The 18,873-nt window shown below is 52.9% G+C and overlaps 1 protein-coding gene across 4 annotated transcripts in view; it reads left to right on the forward strand.

Moving 5' to 3' along the window:
• Positions 1-18,873, forward strand: part of DSCAM (DS cell adhesion molecule) — a 718,036-nt gene that overhangs the window by 614,775 nt on the left and 84,388 nt on the right. For all 4 annotated transcript variants that reach the window (XM_089330520.1, XM_070071799.2, XM_089330521.1 and 1 more), the window contains 2 exons: positions 857-1,012; positions 10,522-10,655. In XM_089330520.1, the coding sequence (XP_089186646.1) occupies positions 857-1,012; positions 10,522-10,655 (290 nt within the window). The remainder of the gene's footprint in view (positions 1-856; positions 1,013-10,521; positions 10,656-18,873) is intronic.

The raw sequence follows: 18,873 nt of genomic DNA on the forward strand, positions 1-18,873 counted from the left end.
GAGAGTTCGCTCCAGGTGACAACAGGCGTTTGCTGCACCATGCAGCTCAGGTCACACGGGTGCTTTCTTATTGAAATTCGAGTTTAGTTTTTTTTTTTTTTCAACTTTTACAAAGATAAAATTGAGAAAATTTTATATATTTAAGAGATACACACTTGATGCTTCTGCATGTGTATCTACTGTGAAATGATGGGCACAAGGAAGCTAATTGCTACAGAGACTCCATCTTCTTTTGTCCCCAGAGAATACAAAGTTTCAGTTTGCAAGAAGAGTAAGTTCTGGGCAGGCTGGGGACTGCAGTTAGCAAGGCTGTGTCTTGTACTTGACATGTGCTAAGAAAGTCAATCTTAGCTCATACTCAAGATGAAGTTGAGTACTTAAAATACACGGGTGCTGAAAGAGATTTTGTTTCAAGAAAACAAGCGTCCTGACTTGCAAAGGTTTCAGAGTGACGGTAGAATGGCTCCTACAGAGAGAGCAACACAGGTCGGAAGCTCACCACGTGCAGATGGCAGGGCTATGCTGATGGGCAGCAGATAGGGGCGCCCGTGAGCTGGAGCCCAGGTGTGACACTGGCTGTGTGGCATGGAGTGTGGAGTGGATTTCCCCCTTTTCTAGACTGATGTTTTGCCTGGTGTTCTGGAGCAGTTTGGTGTGAATGGTTGTTTGTGAATGGCCATTTGCAAATGGTCACTAGCATTGGCACCACCCGCAGACTTAGCATCATCCCTCTGAGTGATTTCAGCATGGGATGGATGGATGGATGGATGGACAGATGGACAGCAAGGACAGCGTGGGCACATGAGCCCTGGCAGCCTCAGTAATGGGATCGTGTTTTCTTGTTCTTGCTCCCCAGAGCTGGGAGAGATTAAGAACGTGACCACGGTGCAGCGTTCCCTGGAGCTGGACGGGCTGGAGAAATACACCAACTACAGCATCCAGGTTCTGGCCTTCACTCGTGCGGGGGACGGGGTCCGCAGCGAGCAGATCTTCACCCGGACCAAAGAGGATGGTGAGCAACTGGGCGGGTGCTGGGTGCCAAGCTCCGGTCCCACCACACGGGGCTCCTGCCAGCAGCACCCACAGGAGGCGGCATTCGTGGCCAAAGCCAGTGCCGGAAAGGCTGTGCAGAGACCTGCCGCAGCCTTCAGTGCCCCAGTCACTGTGTTCTCTTTGCTCCTGCAAACCCACTCTGCCCTCCTGCAACCACGCCAGCACGGTCAGACCATGGCTTCACTTAACCATGGTGAACGCCACCCCTATAATTGTCCTTCTTCTTAGCCAAGTGTCATTTTACACAAAAATACCTTTGCCCATTGCTTCAGCACCTGCCATCCCAGCCTGCGTCCTGTCGGCATAATGTCAGTGTCTCTTCAGCTGCTGGGATGAGCTCTAATTCTATCTACCCTTGCACTTGAAAAGTCCGTGTGGTCTGGGGGTATTGTTCAGTGCTGGCTGAACCCCTGGAGAATAAGGCCTTGATTTGCGGGCTCTGGGTTAATTGTTTCTAAGTGGTTCACAAATGTGTAACTTGGTAACATTTTTACATCATAGTTTATTTTGCATCCCACTCTAACTTCTCCCTGTTCTGCACAATTTGGAGTGGGTTACCCAAAATCATAAAAACCATATAGGATATAGTTTTTGTATGAACTGTAACAGAAGGTCTAGGGGCTTATCTGAGTCTGTTTGAGGAAGAATTTTTGTTCCAACAAATAGGACAGCAACAACGTGACAAGCAGCCTCCACCCTTGCAAAGGAAGGAGGGCAGCCGACATCCTATAGTCCCTGGGTGGATCCTTCCAAACAGAGCACAGACTTTTACAAGAGCGCCTCAGTGCCCTGCTGACTTGGCTCTGTCGTAACTCTGCCGGGTTACAGGGGACCAGGGGGTAGCGCCTGCCCATGGCTGGTCATCTCCCATCCGTCATGCGTGTGATGGCCATGCCACTTCCTTCTCCCTCTCTGTCCTGTGGAAGCAAAGCTAGGGACACACGCCCCTGGTCCAGGATGGGGTCTTCTCTTCCACCCCAGACCATGATTTAGAGCGTTCTCTCCTGCTGTCACCCTCAAGGCAGACTTGCTCCCCTGAGCAGCCAGATCCACTCCCACGCACCTGCACTGCCTTGTGTTACTGAGTCCCTGCACAGACAATACTCGTTAGCTTTAGTTCTTCTTGAATACGAAGATCATTCTTTCTGGGAATGTGCATGGATCAGCCAGTTCTGCTGGGAAAAAAGAAAGAAAAACAAAAACAGAAACAACCATGGGCTCTTTAGGAAAATGGAAGGCCAAAATGCAGTGTCATTAGGAAGTCACACCTCGGTAGATACATCTGTGAAGCTAAGTCCTGAGCAGAGCTGGTCACAGTTTAATGTCTCGGTGCAATAGAAAAATGAGCTGTGTAAATACTGGCCCTGTCTGCTGCTGCCCCCAGGCATTTGTGCACCCTCCGCAGCCCTCTGAGCCCCGGCTGTCCTCACATGTGAAGTTGCTATGCAGTCAGACTGCACCAACCCATATAGAAACTGAAGTGGTGTGGATAAGCCGGCTTCACACCCGGTGGGCTGCTTCCTGACACTCCATATTGATTATTTGCTCTCTACTCCTTGGGAGCAGAGACAGAATATTCATTTGCATTGCAAAGCAATAAGGCAAATGTCAGTGGAATTATCATTTAGAGAGCAAATTGATCAGCAGCTTCAGAAGAAAACACAGAAATCCAGCCACCAGGGAAGGCTCTTCAAGGACCTTATCGACGGGCAATTTTGGAGCAATTTTTAATTAATTCTTCCATCTTGGAAATCACGGAGTTCTACCTCCAAACTTGACCCCAAGGCCCCAGGTCCAGTGTGCCGATCCATTATTCTGTGCTTCCGTGTTTAGTGCCAGTCATGTCTGGAGACGTGATTGAGTCTAAGAGCCTGTGCCGTGTGCGCCAGCTTCCCCAGGGGAGGGGTGAGGAAGTCCACTTGTGCTGGTGGCAAGGACACACAGTGTGCAGAGCCGAGTGTCAATATTGATTTAGAATAAATCAGCTTTTTTCAAATGGAAATGGAGCAGATATTGGATGGAAGGGGAGAAAGACTAGTACAATAATGAGTTTATCTCTACGATGCAGGTGGAAAATTCAGAAATTCAGCGAAAAGTGATGGCAGCCTGTTTTGTAGACTCAATATCTAACATAAATGAGTATTTTTAGGGGATTCATATAACGTGAATGTGATTTTATGTCTGTCTGAGGGAAGAGACAAGGGCTAATCATTGTAGAAGAAACACTTTCCCAGATAGAAGACTCCAGGTCCTGTGTGAAATTCTAGGATGTCTCAGAATTTTGAGGTTTGGATGGCATTGCCACTTCCATTAAATTATAGAAAAAATATGGGGAAAAGTCCCAATAAAAGATCAGTCATCAGCATATACAGAGGCTTTCTCATTTCAGCTGGTTTTAGGTGCAGCTTGAAGTTTTGTGTGTACTGAGTTAGGTGCAAGTGAAGAAGGATTAATCCACAGACAACAAACCCGACTCACTCACGCCTCTGCCTGTCACAGGCAGGCTCTTCCGGAGCCCTCAGCCTCAGGAACCTGGGGGTTGTTGCTCCCCCTCTTTGCGGAGGAACGACACAGGACCCTGCGCTGTTCTTTTGTCTGCTCGGCCCTCCCCGGGTTTGCTGCTGGTTCTTCCCGGGTTGGCTACCGACCCTTCCACCTCCGTGGAAGGGTGGCTCCCCCTGCCACTTTCCCCACTTCCGCGGGGGAGTGGCACACCGCCGGCCGGCTCTCTCGGGGGCTGCTCAGATGTTCCTCAGGTGTTCCTGGTGCATGTTGTCTCTCTCCTCCTTTATAGTCCTCTTCCACCAATCCCAACTCTGCTACCCACACGCCAAGCACGCTGCTCTCCTCCAATCAGGAGCAAGATCAGCTCCTGCAGCTCAGTCAATCAAATTGGCGAGAGGCAGCTGTGTAGAAGCTGTTTACTCCCTTCTCAGCGCCATATTGTGGGAGAGCAGATGCATAGAATAAGTCTTAATTCCAGTAACTTAGTCTAGTCCGAGTTGCTCCCCACAGGGGGTCAGCATTCTGTGGCTGGGTCACTGGTCATGCTGAGAATGGAAATTCAGTTGCTAGTGAATATGAAAGGAGACTTGGGCAGGGATGATTTACAATGGAAAGATTGGTTTAGAGAGCCCGTCTGTGGTGCCTGCAAGAGTTTCTCAGCCTCTAAGGCTTGTTGGGCTGTCAGACTCCCGGGCACATTTGCAGAACCATGCACCTCTCAGACTCATCCATATGGCCTCGGGTCCACGGAGATGTCCTTGGGGTCTGTGAGAACTCTTTGAGTTGCATGTTCTCTTCCCAGGATCGCTCCAGCTATGAGAATTTGCATGAACACAAAAGATTTTTTCTTGATCTTTCTGGTTTTTGTTTTTGCACAAACCCACTCATTCTAAGTTCCAAACAGTTGTGAAATCCTAGTGCCATCTTATTTGCTGAGGCCATAATCCGAGCAAACGGAGGAGAAAGGGAACACAGACCGAGTGTGATACATCCGTGCTCCAGTCGCTCTTTTCATTCTCATTCTGCAGGTATGAGAGAGTTTCAGCTTCCATCCCTTGATTCAAAAGCAAATTTTGCGTGTGTGTGAATAGAGCAGTGCCGTGTTTGCTGAGCACACCCTGTGCACACAGAGTTGCAAGGCACCTGTGATCTTCGCTCTGTCCCCGCCATCTGTCCGTCCGCTCTGGCAGGACTTCTGGAGGCAGAGCTGAGTCAGGCAGAGCTGACAGACATCAGGTCGCCTTGGAGCCTTCTGACCCATGTCATGAGCTGTCTGCTCTTGAAGGCATGCAGAGCAGGTGTGGGAGTGTGTCTCTGTAGACCTCCCAGGGGGTGGGGTGTGTGTGTGTTTGTGCATGTGTGTGTGTATGTAGGAGTGCATCTCTGTAGACCTCCCAGGGGATGGTGTGTGCGTGTGTGTGTGTGTGTAGGAGTGCATCTCTGTAGACCTCCCAGGGGATGGTGTGTGTGTGTGTGTGTGTGTGTGTATAGGAGTGCATCTCTGTAGACCTTACAGGGGATGGTGTGTGCGTGTGTGTGTGTGTGTAGGAGTGCATCTCTGTAGACCTCCCAGGGGATGGTGTGTGTGGGTGTGTGTGTGTGTATGTGTATGTATAGGAGTGCATCTCTGTAGACCTTACAGGGGATGGTGTGTGTATGCGTGTGTGCGTGTGTGTGTAGGAGTGCATCTCTGTAGACCTCCCAGGGGATGGTGTGTGTGTGTGTGTGTGTGTGTGTGTATGTATAGGAGTGCATCTCTGTAGACCTTACAGGGGATGGTGTGTGTGTGTGTGTGTGTGTGTAGGAGTGCGTCTCTGTAGACCTTACAGGGGATGGTGTGTGTGTGTGTGTTTGTAGGAGTGCATCTCTGTAGACATCCCAGGGGATGGTGTGTGCGTGTGTGTGTGTGTGTGTGTGTGTGTAGGAGTGCATCTCTGTAGACATCCCAGGGGATGGTGTGTGTGTGTAGGAGTGCATCTCTGTAGACCTCCCAGGGGATGGTGTGTGTGTGTGTGTGTGTGTGTGTAGGAGTGCATCTCTGTAGACTTTACAGGGGATGGTGTGTGTGTGTGTGTGTGCATGTGTGTGTGTGTGTGTAGGAGTGCATCTCTGGAGACCTTACATGGTGTGTGTGTGAGTGTGTGTGTGTGTGTGTGTGTGTGTATGTAGGAGTGCATCTCTGTAGACCTCCCAGGGGATGGTATGTGTGTGCGTATGTGTGTGTGTGTAGGAGTGCATCTCTAGACCTCCCAGGGGGTGGGGGCTGTGCGTGTGTGTATATAGGAGTGCACCTCTGTAGATCTTACAGGGGATGGTATGTGTGTGTGCGTGTGTGTGTGTGTGTGTGTATAGGAGTGTGTCTCTGTAGACCTCCCAGGGGGTGGGGGGGTGCGTGTGTGTGCATGTGTGTGTGTGTGTGTGTGTGTAGGAGTGCATCTCTGTAGACCTTACAGGGGATGGTATGTGTGTGTGTATATATGTGTGTGTGTTTGTGTGTGTGTGTAGGAGTACATCTCTGCAGACCTTACAGGGGATGGTGTGTGTGTGTGTAGGAGTGCATCTCTGTAGACCTTACAGGGGATGGTGTGTGTGTGTGTGTGTGTGTGTGTAGGAGTGCGTCTCTGTAGACCTTACAGGGGATGGTGTGTGTGTGCGTGTGTGTGTGTGTGTGTGTGTGTAGGAGTGCATCTCTGTAGACCTTACAGGGGATGGTGTGTGTGTGTGTGTGTGTAGGAGTGCATCTCTGTAGACCTCCCAGGGGATGGTGTGTGTGTGTGTGTGTGTATGTAGGAGTGCATCTCTGTAGACCTTACAGGGGATGGTGTGTGTGTGTGTGTGTGTAGGAGTGCATCTCTGTAGACCTCCCAGGGGATGGTGTGTGTGTGTGTGCACATGCTTGTAATCACCTACAGAGCCACCTTTAATACACATCAAATGTATCTTCCTGGGGAGAGGCCAGCTCAGGATTCTGGGGTACAAAGGAGGAGGGGATGAGCCTAGTAGCAGGCAGACCTCCAACACAGTAGATCAGAGACAGCCTCACCACCAAGAATTCCACCCTATGGATTTGGGAAAAAAGCCTTCCACTGCGGCACTTCTCACATGGGGTTCCCACAAATCCCAAGGTTCCTGGGTGGGTTTAGAAGTGCCCGGGGGTGAGTGAGAAGCTCGGTGGGGGCTCCATGCTCAGCCCCATCTCAGCCCTGCCTCTCGAGTCACATGCTGGTTTTCTGCATGACACTTTGGCTAGAGGACCTCTCTACTTTACAGAACGTTTGAGAGCCATTGCCCTATTGAGAACAAAGGCAGAAATGGCAGAGGAGAAAGGGGGGCAGGTGTGTGTCGTTCAATGTGATGACAGCTGTATGTGTGTGTGTACGTATGTGTGTATGTGTGTCCACCCAATATCATGTCTCCTGTGCTCAGGGGAGGCCACAGGGGAGTTTGGGATGCAGATGGATCTCAATTCCATGTGGGATCACACACACACACACACACACACATACACACCACAAAAGTCTACTATGGCTGATCACCAAGACAAGAAAAATAGTGACAGAACACAGAAGTTACTGCAATATCTCTGTGAGGGTTTAGTCGGGCTTTTAAACCAAGGCAGTATTTTTTCACTATACCAACTTGGCTGTCTTATATGAAGATGGAGGACGACAGGGCTTACCTGTGTATGTTCACCTTCTGTGCCATACAGTAGCTACAGACACACCTGTGTTGCCTCACCAGTGCCGGGGCCCAGGAGGCTGGCAGTGGGCCAGCTGGGTGCCCTACTCGGGGCCCTGTGATTGATGCTGGGGGGTTGCCTGGGGCTGTGGCCTCAGCTGAGGTCGGGGTCTACTCCTAAGTCCACGGGTTGTTGGCAGGATCATTTCTTGGGGCCTGTAGACCTGAGACCATGAGCCCACAGGGGTCAGCCACATACCTTGTCGTGTGCACACACACACACACACACACACACGACGCATAGCAGTTTCTGTTTGCGGGTCAATGGGACTGTGTTTCTGTGCCTTCAAATCCCTGTGACCCCTGTCTGTGGCCTGAGCTCCTCTTTAAGAGGTTCATTCATCCGATGAGGTCGACTGCACTCAGGGAGCTCCCTAAGTCAAGTGAGCAGGACCTTAATTACGTCTACAAAAAACCCCTTTGCCTTTGTTCCCCGACATCGCCTGGTCCTGGGAAGAAGAAGGAACTGTATAAGGACATATAGCTGATGGCAAAAACTGCAGAGGGACCATCTCAGACTCTGCCTGTCCCTGGAAGCCCTGCACTGATGATCTTTTGTGTTTGTGTGTTTCAAGGGTTGGCTTGGGTGCTGGAGAGACACAGACGTGGACACGTGCCCCTGAGTAGCTTGTGGAGAGAGGGCATGGGAGTCCTGCCTAGTCTAGCCTGGTGGTCAGGGCGGGCTTCCTGGAGGAAATGAGAGAGAAGTAGGCATTGCAGGGAGAAGGTGGAAGGTGGGGATGACTCTAAGCAGAGGGCTCCCGAGGCCCTGCTTCATCAGGTGCCAAGGGCCTGGGGTGGGGGGAGCATTGCATTTTCAGGGCCCGGTGCTGGGGACGCTGCCCAGCCACTGACCTGACAAGTCCCCTGGAGAATTCAAGTGCTCAACAGAATTAACAGGTCCTCTGAGAGGGGTAGAGGGGATGGTGGAAAGGGAATTTAAGGGCCTGGCTCTTAAAATGAGGGAGATATTTCCCAAAATGGGGCCAGGAGGAGGGCAGGTTTGTGGGGGAAGATGTAAACTCGATTGTTGACACGGAAAGTCTTAGGAGCCCATGAAATGTCACACGGAGTCTCCATAGCAACGGAGATGAGGTAGAGGAGATTGGAGAGGGCCAGGCCATCAGGAGCGTGGCGAGGGGGGACTTCCCTGGAGCCGCCTGCCTTGGAGTGAGACATTCACTCTGCAGTGAAAACCCAAGCCTGCCTAAGCCTGCCTAGACCTTCCTGCCAAAGGGCAGATCACCAACGTGTAATCCGATGGCTAGGAAGATTGCAAGAGAGCGCGGCCCGCTCAGCCCCTCCCACCCCCTGTTCTCTGCAGTCCCGGGATCTGGTGTCTAATCCAGCACAGAGAGGCACCCACCATGATGTGATCTGAAGAGAAAATTATCCTTGTTACCGATGACAGCCAGCATGTATTTAGTGCTTACTGTATACAGAGCTCCAGATAAATTATTTACATGCATTCTCTCTCATAATCCTATTACTACACCCATAAATAGATGCAAATATTATTCCAGCTTCATAGACAAAGAGCGTGAGGCTTATTAGAGACATTAGCTGACTTGCCTTGGGCACTGAACTCAGGGGTTGAGCCGGCAGTGGGCTCCCGAGGGCCAGAACGGACCTGTCAGATTCTAGGTCTGCGAGAAGTGACTCAGTATAGCAAGGAGGTCCAGGATGTCTCGTTCCTCGAAGTGTTTGTGTCGTTACGTTGTTGGGCAGAAGTCTAACAGCCATACAAGGAGAGAGCACAGGGAATAGAGCATAAATCTGTGTCCGAGGCAGCAGATGAAGACTAGATAGTTTGTACATTAAGAAGCCCTTTATCTAGCTTGATATGGACATGCTAACAAACACCACCAACTAAAGCTAGGATCGCTAAGCTTCAGTGACCAAGACATACCTTAAACCTTTTCACCACATAAGCATAACACATAAGCATACGTTTATTCTCTCATCGTTTTCTACCAAACGACCCAGGGTCATTTCTTTAGGCGTGGGGCGAAAGCTTAGAATTCTGTGTCACCTTTTATTCTATAAATGATATTCATCGCATATCATCGTAGGCTGCATTTTCCAGCCAAAGTTCTCGGGGGTGGAATGAGAGCCTGTCACAATTTGCCATCCATCTGCTGACTAATAAAGATCATCTCGTGGCCTTGACCACGTGTGGACGAGCCTTGCTCCCTCCCTCCCTCCTTGCAGAGAGCTGTCAGTCATCAGAGGAACTTCTGCACTCCTGCCGCACTGGCTCACGTAAAGAGCGAGGCTGCGTTGTCAGCACAGCAGAGAGCATGGGCACAGGCAGGTTAGGAACAGACGCAGGCGCCCTGGATTCAGCAGCCGCTCCACACCGGCCGAGAGGCGTGGCTTGACACAGGGCCTGGAGGAGATGGGCTCCTGCAGGGCGTCGGAGTGGACCGTGGTGGTCCCTGCACCCTTGGTGTCTTGGCTGTGGGGGAAGTCACGACTCTCGGGAAACCTGAGCACAGGAGCTCAGTGCAGCGAGGCCCCACCTCTAAACATTATTCTGCAGCTCTCGGGGCTGAAGCAAGTGTTAGGCAGAGAAGAGCCGGTCTCTGCAGTGCCCCTTCCTGCCTGCCTGGCTCGGGAGACCAGGTGTACGTCCCCCGCCCGTTCAGAGCCAAACGCTGGAGCAGAAGCAAGGGTGGCTGCAGCCCCTTCCCCAGCTGTCCAGAGGCAGGGAGCCAGCAGGGGATGACGGGTGGGGAGGGCTCCCCCAGGAAAGCAGGGACCTGAACTGAGGGCTTTCACAGACCAGAAGCATCAGCATCAGAGCCTGTTGGTCCCTTGGTGATGGAGATCAGAAGTGCAAGGTCAAGATGGGGCAGGGTCGGCTCCTTGGGAGCCTCGGGGGAGCCCCTGCCCTGCCCTCCCTCCTTTGCTCCCATGAGTCCTTTTATCCTCTCCAGGCAGGACTCAGTCTGTGAATTTCCACCCTATAGGCAGGTGGGGTAGAGCCCACCCAGCGACCCCATCCTGAGTCACAGATCTCTGTAGAGACCTCCTCGCCAAAGACCACACCCTGGGTCCAGGGCTTCTGGCTGCAGCCTGTGGGTTTAGCTGCAAGGTTAACTTGGTGCAGTTGTGTCATGGGGACACCACGGGGCCATTACCCCAATCCCTGTGGAGCTGACGGGACAGCGCCGGGCCCAGCGGGAGGGTGTCCACCCTGGTGACCGAATGCTCGCTCTTCAGTTCCAGGTCCTCCGGCGGGCGTCAAGGCAGCGGCGGCCTCAGCCTCCATGGTGTTCGTGTCCTGGCTCCCACCTCTGAAGCTGAATGGCATTATCCGGAAGTACACGGTGTTCTGCTCCCACCCCTACCCCACAGTAAGTTGGAGAAGGACCCACGGCAGCCGCACGCTGCGGGGGTGGGGCTCACCAGGGACCCTTCGGTCCTCGCCCCTCCTCCGTGGGGCTTCCGGGGTGGGGGTTGTTTTCCCAGTTGTCTGCACAGACAAAGCAGAGGCCTCGTTTGGAAATCCACTGTGCGTCAGTAGCAGGGGCTCCGTCACGGAGAATTACTGTTTATGTGCTGACTTCCCACTGCACTGCCAGCCGGCTTCTCAGAATCGAGCCCACAGGCCGTAATTGTGCCTTAATTGGCAGTCCCTGGACAACACCTATTGATTTTACTGTTGGACTCATCATGAAATGTACCGCGTGCCTCCCCCCGCCACCCCCGCCCCGCTCTCCACGGCCCCACCCGCACCCCATCTGCCTCCCCTTTCCCTCCCACACTGGGCAGGAGCAGAGACAAGGCCTGCGGCAGGGAAGCTGGGGTGTTACCGGGAATCTGTGACCCCTTCAGTTCAGGAGCCAGCCCAGGTCCTCGGGAAGAAGCCACCAGTCACTATTGCAAAATGAGGTCTTTATCACCATCCGTAGTACTGCTGAACGATATTCATAAAGCCAAGCTTTTCAGGGAACAGATATAAAAACAGATCAGAATCGGAGAAGTTAGAGCAAAGAAAGCTAAAATGTATGGTGTGTTCGTGGAAACCCTGCGACATGCTGGAGCAGGTGCTGTGTGTGATCTCTCTCCTGCCCCCCAGCTCCTGCATAGAGCTGGGTGTGTTAGGCCTTCAGTACGTGTTTGTGGAGTGAATACGCAACCAATTTTGTTTCTGCTGTGGTCAAATGTGCATGATGTAAACCTTCTGTCTTAATCATTCCACGTGTATGGTTTAGGGAGCGGCATTCGGTGCAGCTGTTGAGACACTGCATGGGAGGCCGCGTCTGATGTCAGAGAGCCTGCGGTCAAATCCCAGCTCCCCTTGCCAGTCCAGCTTCCCGCTGGTGTGCACCCTGGGAAGCAGCAGCTGATGGCTCAAGTACTCAGGTCTCTGCCACTTGCTCAGGGCACTGGGACTGAGCTCTGGGCTCCTGGGCTGGTGCAGACATGGTTGCAAACATTTGGGCAGTGAACCAGCAGGTGAAAGACCTCTCTTTCTCCCTCTCTCCCTCCCTCACTCCCTCCCTCCCAATCTTTCTCTCTCTTCTTTCCCCTCCCTCCTTCTCCCTCTTCCCTCCTCCCTCTCCCTCTTCCTCCATCCCTCTCCCTCTCCCTCTCTCCCTCCCTCCCTCCCTGTCTCTCTTCCCCTCCCTCCCTATCCCTCCCTCTCCCTCCCTCTCCCTCCCTCTCCCGGTCTCTCTCTCTCCCTCCCTCCCTCCCTCCCTGTCTCTCTTCCCCTCCCTCCCTATTCCTCCCTCTCCCTGTCTCTCTCTTCCCCCCTCCCTCTCCCTCTTCCTCCATCCCTCTCCCTCTCCCTCTCTCCCTCTCTCCCTCTCTCCCTCCCTCCCTGTCTCTCTCTCTCTTCTCTGTCTCCATGCTTTTGAAATGAACAACAAAGAAGGTGTATGGTTTGGAGGTGTTAGGTCCGATCACAGTGATGCACACCCACTCCTAGAAACTGACACTATGTCCCCATTAAATGCCGACTCCCCATCTCCCCTCTCCAGCCCCAGCAACCCCCACTCCTTTCTGTCTGTGAGCTGGAATCTGCCAGGAACCTCAGATCCTACAGCTCTCGTCTTTCCTGACTGGTTTATGCCGCCGAGCATAATGTCCTCAAGAGGCATCCCTGTTGGAGTGTGTATCAGGGTGTCTCTCCTTTTCAAGGCTGAATAATATTCCTGACCTGCTCCTCTAATGAGTCTTTGGATCAGAGAGATGCATCTTCCCAAGTCCAGAGCCTACGGAGGGCCCCGAGGTCCAGGGCACCCTGACAGCGAGTGTGGACTGTGAGCCGGGACCCCAGGGGAGGGTGAGTGCACAGCTCAGCAGGTGCACCCTGGGCCAAAGGATCCACGTGTGTCAGCCGTGGCACCTCTGCCTTGGAAGCAAAGATGTAAATGGACAGGGGTCCGAGGACCCATTTTCCCCCAGCGTCTCTGTGCTTCTTCATTCTTACTCTGTGTCCGTTTGCTGTGGGGCTCACGTCTGCTCCGTGGCCTCCCACGAGCTGTCAGGACCCCAGCAAGGTGGAGGACCCCGCAGCTTCCTCTACTTTGTCTTCTCAGCCTCTTCTTCATCTCTCAGCCAAAACCTCAGCCCGGCTCCTTCTGAAATGAGTCTGTGGTGCCCGATGCCTCTGGGAGTGACCCCCTACCTGGAGATGCCGTGGCCAGGTTGGGCTCCGTCTACACTCAGGAATTACACGGAAGAAGACATAGAAGAGTTACCTGTCCTGAAGGGATGGTCCAACACTGGAAGGCGGAGTGGATAGCAGTCCCTGGAGATCCCCACTGCGTCTTCATGCCCAGCCCGCAGACCTGGACTCACGCCCGACTTCTCAACGAGAGCCGTTCAGATATGACAGCAGTGAGACCACCCTGGCCAGGGAGGGTGGGCGGCAGGAACTGCTGGACTTCTCCCACACTTGTGCTGTTCTGCACCCCCCCCCCAGCACCCCCTGCCTGCGACCAGGCTACAGGTGCTACAGATGTGCGAATATTGATGCTTGCTCAGAGCCCGGTGAGGTCTGGAACCCCAACATCGGCCTCAGAAGAGAGTGGGGAGCCAGGAGCAGTTTCACTCCATCTCTGGGGCCATGGCGCTGTTCATCCACTTCAAACAGCATCTAAAACCACAGGCCTGAGTCCTCCATAAAATGACACTGTTACGAGTCAAGATCAGACAGAAGGAACACACTTCTCCACAGAGATCAGTGTGGCATATATTATTGGGTTTTGATATGTAGTTAACTCTCGATTACTGAAAAGGGAGCTGTTTCCCACTGTTCCCCGCTATGATTTAGCTTTAGGTTGGAAAAGCACCTGCTGTTGGGTTTTCTGGGGCGTGTGCATTTCTGCCTGTGTGTAGGATGGACACCAGGGGGCAGTGTGAGCTCTGTGTTTCCCTTGCTCCTCACGCGCACATTTTTTTTTCCCTCTTTGAAACGATTTCATAGCTGAATGTGGAGCATGGGAGGATAAATGAGGACACGCAGTGCCCTACAATTTGATCTGCTTCCCAAGTGTCCTTTAGTAACCTCCATGCCGATGTCGGCTTCTCTCGTCTCCCACCCCCAGGAAGAACCTCGCTCAAAGACAGGCTTTTTTGCTCTTAATAGGGAAAGTATATCGTCTAATGATCGCCACTTGTTCCGTGGTGTTCTCTCCAGCTGAGCACAAGACATTAGAATGTGGGGCTTTTCATGGTGCAGGCCAGTCACCTTCGTCGTCAAGGCATCCAATGATGGCTTGGCTGAAAACCCGGTCCCGCACAAGCAGCAAGACATCCACCTCCCAGCTGGAGGCTCAGGCAGCAAAATCCAAAAATCCCCTTGATGCGGGCCTCATCCCTGTAATTTGTGGATTCTGGCTCTTAATCTCACTATCTGGTGATTGGAATGATCAGTTCACCAATCACTGTACACGATGAAGCACGAAGACCCCAGATAACAAGCCGGGAAGGTGCGTTTCTTGCTGAACGCTCCCCGCGATTGCAGGGAGGTCTCAGAAACATCGCATGCATTAGAAGGCACGAGGAGACAGAGATCATCAGTGTCACAGGTTCAACTCATTTCCACAGAGCTCAGATATGTGACATTAGGCAGCACAGACTTCTCATTAATGAAGAATAGAATCAGAAAGCCTAAAACTGTCCGTCAGAGCTGCCATGCCCGTCACTCATCCCTCGTTCAGATGATCACGTGACGGCTCCCTGCACGTGAGAGGGGCTCCCAAGTGTGGCGGAGCAACCAAGGAAAATAGAACCGTTCTCTTCTGCTCCAGAGGAAGAAGACTAAGCTCTCCCGGTCGTAGCCCCACAAGTGAGCTCAATGGTGTCTGGGAGCCGCGAGGCCCCCTGTGCCCAGACCCACAGCTTCCAATCCAGGAAAGCAGCGGTGTGCTACCTCGCAGCCCTGCCAGCCTGCACTGAATAAGGACATAACGGGGAGACGCCCCGGTGGCTGCAGAGCACCCCAATGCAAGAGCCTCGGGAGGTAAAGACAGAACCGCATGGATCTAGCTCGACCGGGGTGTTCACTCTCAGCAGTCACCAGGGGGCTTCGCCCAGCCACCTGTCAACTGTGTGTGGTTGCAGCAGAGCCTGCTGTCCTAAGTTGTTAACATTGAAAGTCCTTTCTGCCGAGCCTCCGTTCCGTCCTCTTCCCTGCCCTCTGTGGCGCCCCCTGCTGCCTACCCCTGTGCTCCGAGGCAGGTGTTTTCCCGTGTTCCTCCTCCGCTTCTCGACAGTCTGTGGGAGTCGCTGCATCTACACCCCTCCCCCATTTCACTCTTGTGTGAAGTTAGGGCTCCACAGGTTTCATCGTCATCCTGACAACCGTAGAGGACCCAGCAGCCTCACACGGCTCCGGCATCCGGCATCGGAGCCCTCAGAGAGACCCCACAAGCACTTGACAGCCGACGTGCCCAGAACCCAGGGCGTCCTGGCCTCCCCCTTCCCTTCCTCTCCCTAGCCTGGTTAATGGTCTAACCGTAGCCCTGGTGCTCCGATAAGAAGCCTTAGAGACACCCTGGTTCCTTTCCTCCCTCTCTACTCACCTTCGGATCCCTCACCCAGACGTGTACTCATGTGTGCCACAAACACAAAAGCACAGCCAAAAGGTCACGGGAAAACGAGAAGAAGTTTGTAGAGTGTGTGTTTAGGAGGACAGCTCAGTTAGGACACCCACACCCCACATTGAAGCGCCCGGGGTCCAGGCCCACTTCTGCCTCCAATCCAGCTTCCTGCTAAGGGCACACCTGGGAGGCAGCAGGTGACGGCTCCCTGCCACCCATGTGAGCAACTCCAGTGGGGCTCCCGACTCCTGGCTTCAGCCTGGCCCAGCCCTGGCTGTTGCAGCCATCCAGGGGAGTGAACCAACTGATGGAAAAATCTCTCAGTCTCTGTCTTTCAAATCATACGAAAATTAATTTTGAGACAACTTTTCTTAAAATTTGTTTTGGTGCAAAAACATTTTGAATCCACGCATGGTTTTTCCATAAAGCCTGTTTTTCAGGAACTCCCTTGCACAAGGACTTCAAAAATATTTTGCACTCACGTAAGCATCTCTTTCAAAAAATATTTATTTGAGAGACACACAGAGTAAGATGGACAGACAGACTGAAAATGCCCATCCCCCGGACAGCCAGTGCTGGGCCAAGGGGGAAGCCAGGAGCCGGGAACCCAGTAGAGGATGCCATGTGGGTGGCAGGGACCCAGCCACTTGGGCAATCACCGCTGTCACCCAGGGTGGGCCTGCATTGCTAGGAAGCTGGAGTCAGAACTAGCCATAGAGCCTGGGTCCTCCGATACCAGACGTGGGCGTCTTAAGCAGTGGGATAAATGCCCACTCCTAGACTTATCTTTTAGCTCTATTTTCTACAAGTGTGTGAAGTCCTCCTGTGTACGTGTGAAGTACTGTGCTGGGCTCTGAAATGTAGCTGTTGAGAGAAGCCTAACAGGTGAAGTCAAAGGCTCAGGGATGTGCACCAACACCAGTCCGTGCCCACCGCGACTTGTGCTAGATGGTCTGCTTCGTGTCGTCTTCGCTCCAGGAGGGACGCGTGCAGGCTTTATGGCAGAGGGAGAGAGAATCCCAGAGCTCCGGCACAAACCGCTTGTCACTGGCCACACCAACCCCAAGGGAGCCAGGAAGTCCAACTCCAACTTGCACCCAGGAGTCCTAAGGACCTGCAGCAACTTGTCAGCAGGGGTCGCTGTCCCGTGCCTTGTGCCAGAGGACAGCAGAGCAGACACGGGAGCAGTGCCCGGGGGTTACTCCAGCAGCAGGGTCAGAGAAGCTTCTTGGAGCAGGACCGTGGCTTTGGCTTGCGGGAGAAGAAGGATTTTACAGGTGAATCAGGGGACAGAAAGGGTCTTCTGACCTGCAGACACAAATCTGCGAGGGACCACTGTACCCCATGGATTCCCCCCCTGCAAAACCCTCTCCTCTCCTGCCCTACCCGCTGCCATAGCTGTGGTCCTCACCAGGGAAGCAAAACCGAGGCAGGAGCCTTGCCATTGCCCGCATCACCACCACGGTTGTCCTCAGTCTGAGCACGCCACACCCATGGGCCACCTTCTCAGAGGATTTCTCACTGTATCTAAAGAGTGTGCAAAATCTTCAGTGCGACCCACATAGATTGCCACGATCCATCCAGCTCCTGTCCAATCTCATGTTCTACTCACCTTCCCCCATGCAACAGCTAAGCCGTGCTATGTCTCAGATGTGTGGGCCTGCCTGTGCGCTGCATGTGTACACACACGTGTTAATATGCACATGTGTGTGCATGTACATGTGCGTGCATGTATGTGTCTGTATTCTTCTCCTGGCCTTTCTCCCTCTGCTTTTTCTTTAAAGCTCAACTCATATGCTATTGTTTTTACTCTGCCATTTTTTAAAAGATTTATTTTATTTATTTGAAAGAGTTACAGAGAGGCAGAGTCAGAGGCAGAGGCAGAGAGGGAGGTCTTCCATCTGCTGGTTCACTCCCCAAATGACCACAACAGCCAAAGCTGCGCTGATCCGAAGCCAGGAGCCAGGAGCTTCTTCCAAGTCTCCCAAGTGGGTACAGGGGCCCAAGGACTTGGGCCATCTTCTACTGCTTTCCCAGGCCACAGCAGAGAGCTGGATTGGAAGAGAAGCAGCCGGGACTTGAACTGGCACCCATATGGGATGCAGGCACTGCAGGCCAGGTGTTAACCCACTGCACCACAGCGCTGGCCCCTACTCTGCCATTTTAATTACTAGTTGAATGCAGTCCCCGTGAGCTAAGGGCTTTATATTCAAGTTTTTGTTTTTTTTTTTTTTGCCTTTTTCATGATCTACCATAAGACACGTTATCATTACAATCCAGTATACAAAGGACAAAAGTGTATAAACAAAATTTATATTTATTACACCTGACAACCTGTGATGCTGTGCAGTATGGCCAGGATCCTGCAGTGTTGGGGGGCGGGGTGCAGGTGCTGTCGGAACCCACCGCTGAGCTTGGGTTCAGCTCACTCCGCAGTAGCTCATCGCCTTCCCTGGAACCCAGCCCCACCCTGCCTCAGCGAGGGAACCGTGGTCTTTTGTATTCTTTCCAGCCTTGGGCAGGGGCTGGTCGCTGCATGACTAAGGTGTTCTTTAAGTGCAGGAACCGTGGTCGGTCACCGCGGTGCCTTCACAAAACCCAGAGTGGTGCTGCCACAGTGCCCGTTTGGCACCTGCCGTGTTGAGTTAAATTTTGTGGATTGTGACCCTGAGTCCTCCACGGGGGGTTCAATTGCATAATGAAGTTGCTGTTTAATTAGGCAGGAAAGTGTGCTGTCTGCTTTGGGATACTTTCTATCCTGGAAGGATTTAGATCAACCACCTGTGCTTTTAGATCACGGCGTGGAAAGGCTCCTCAGTGGTCCAGTCTGCATCCTGGGCCTCCCACTTCTGCACCTGCAAACCTGGAACCTTTGTGCATACACAGCTCATCACGTCTCTGAGAGCTGCGTGCTGTTTACATGGGAGGCACAGGCCAGGCTCTCTCTGCCCTGTGATCAGCCACCCACGATGCCACCCTCAGCCTCCGGCCACAGAATTCTGTAGCTGGGAAGAAACAGGGAAAGATTTCATAGAGACAAGCGGCAGAGACGCCTCACAGACATGAAAGTCAGCCCTGGGTTTACACAACCTCTCAGAAAACGTCCCCTTGGGGCTGCCTCCCGATTCAGGGCAGGTCCTAATGAAACACCGCGCTACGTCGTTAATTCTTTATGCTGTGATTTGCTGCTGCTTGTGAGATGTCTGATGTCTGTTATCTTTCATAAGTCAGGGGCCCAGAACTCCCTCTGGGTCTCCCACATGGGTGGAAGGAGCCCAGACACTTGGACCATCTTCCACTGTCTCTCCAAGGCACACTAGCAGGGAGTTGGGTCAGAAGCAGAGCAGCTGGGACTCGAACCAGTGCCCTGATATGGGATGCCAGTGTTGCAGGCAGTGTCCTAACACCTGCCCTACACTGCCAGCCCCAAGCTCATGCTTTAAAGCTCGCCTTCTCCCCTCCTAACCTGTCTCAGTAAGCCAGCCAATAACCGCTCAGGCGTTGTGAATTCTAGTCT

Source organism: Oryctolagus cuniculus, chromosome 4 (assembly GCF_051225735.1).
Source record: "Oryctolagus cuniculus isolate XC-2025 breed Fujian yellow rabbit chromosome 4, ASM5122573v1, whole genome shotgun sequence".
Taxonomy (NCBI): domain Eukaryota; kingdom Metazoa; phylum Chordata; class Mammalia; order Lagomorpha; family Leporidae; genus Oryctolagus; species Oryctolagus cuniculus.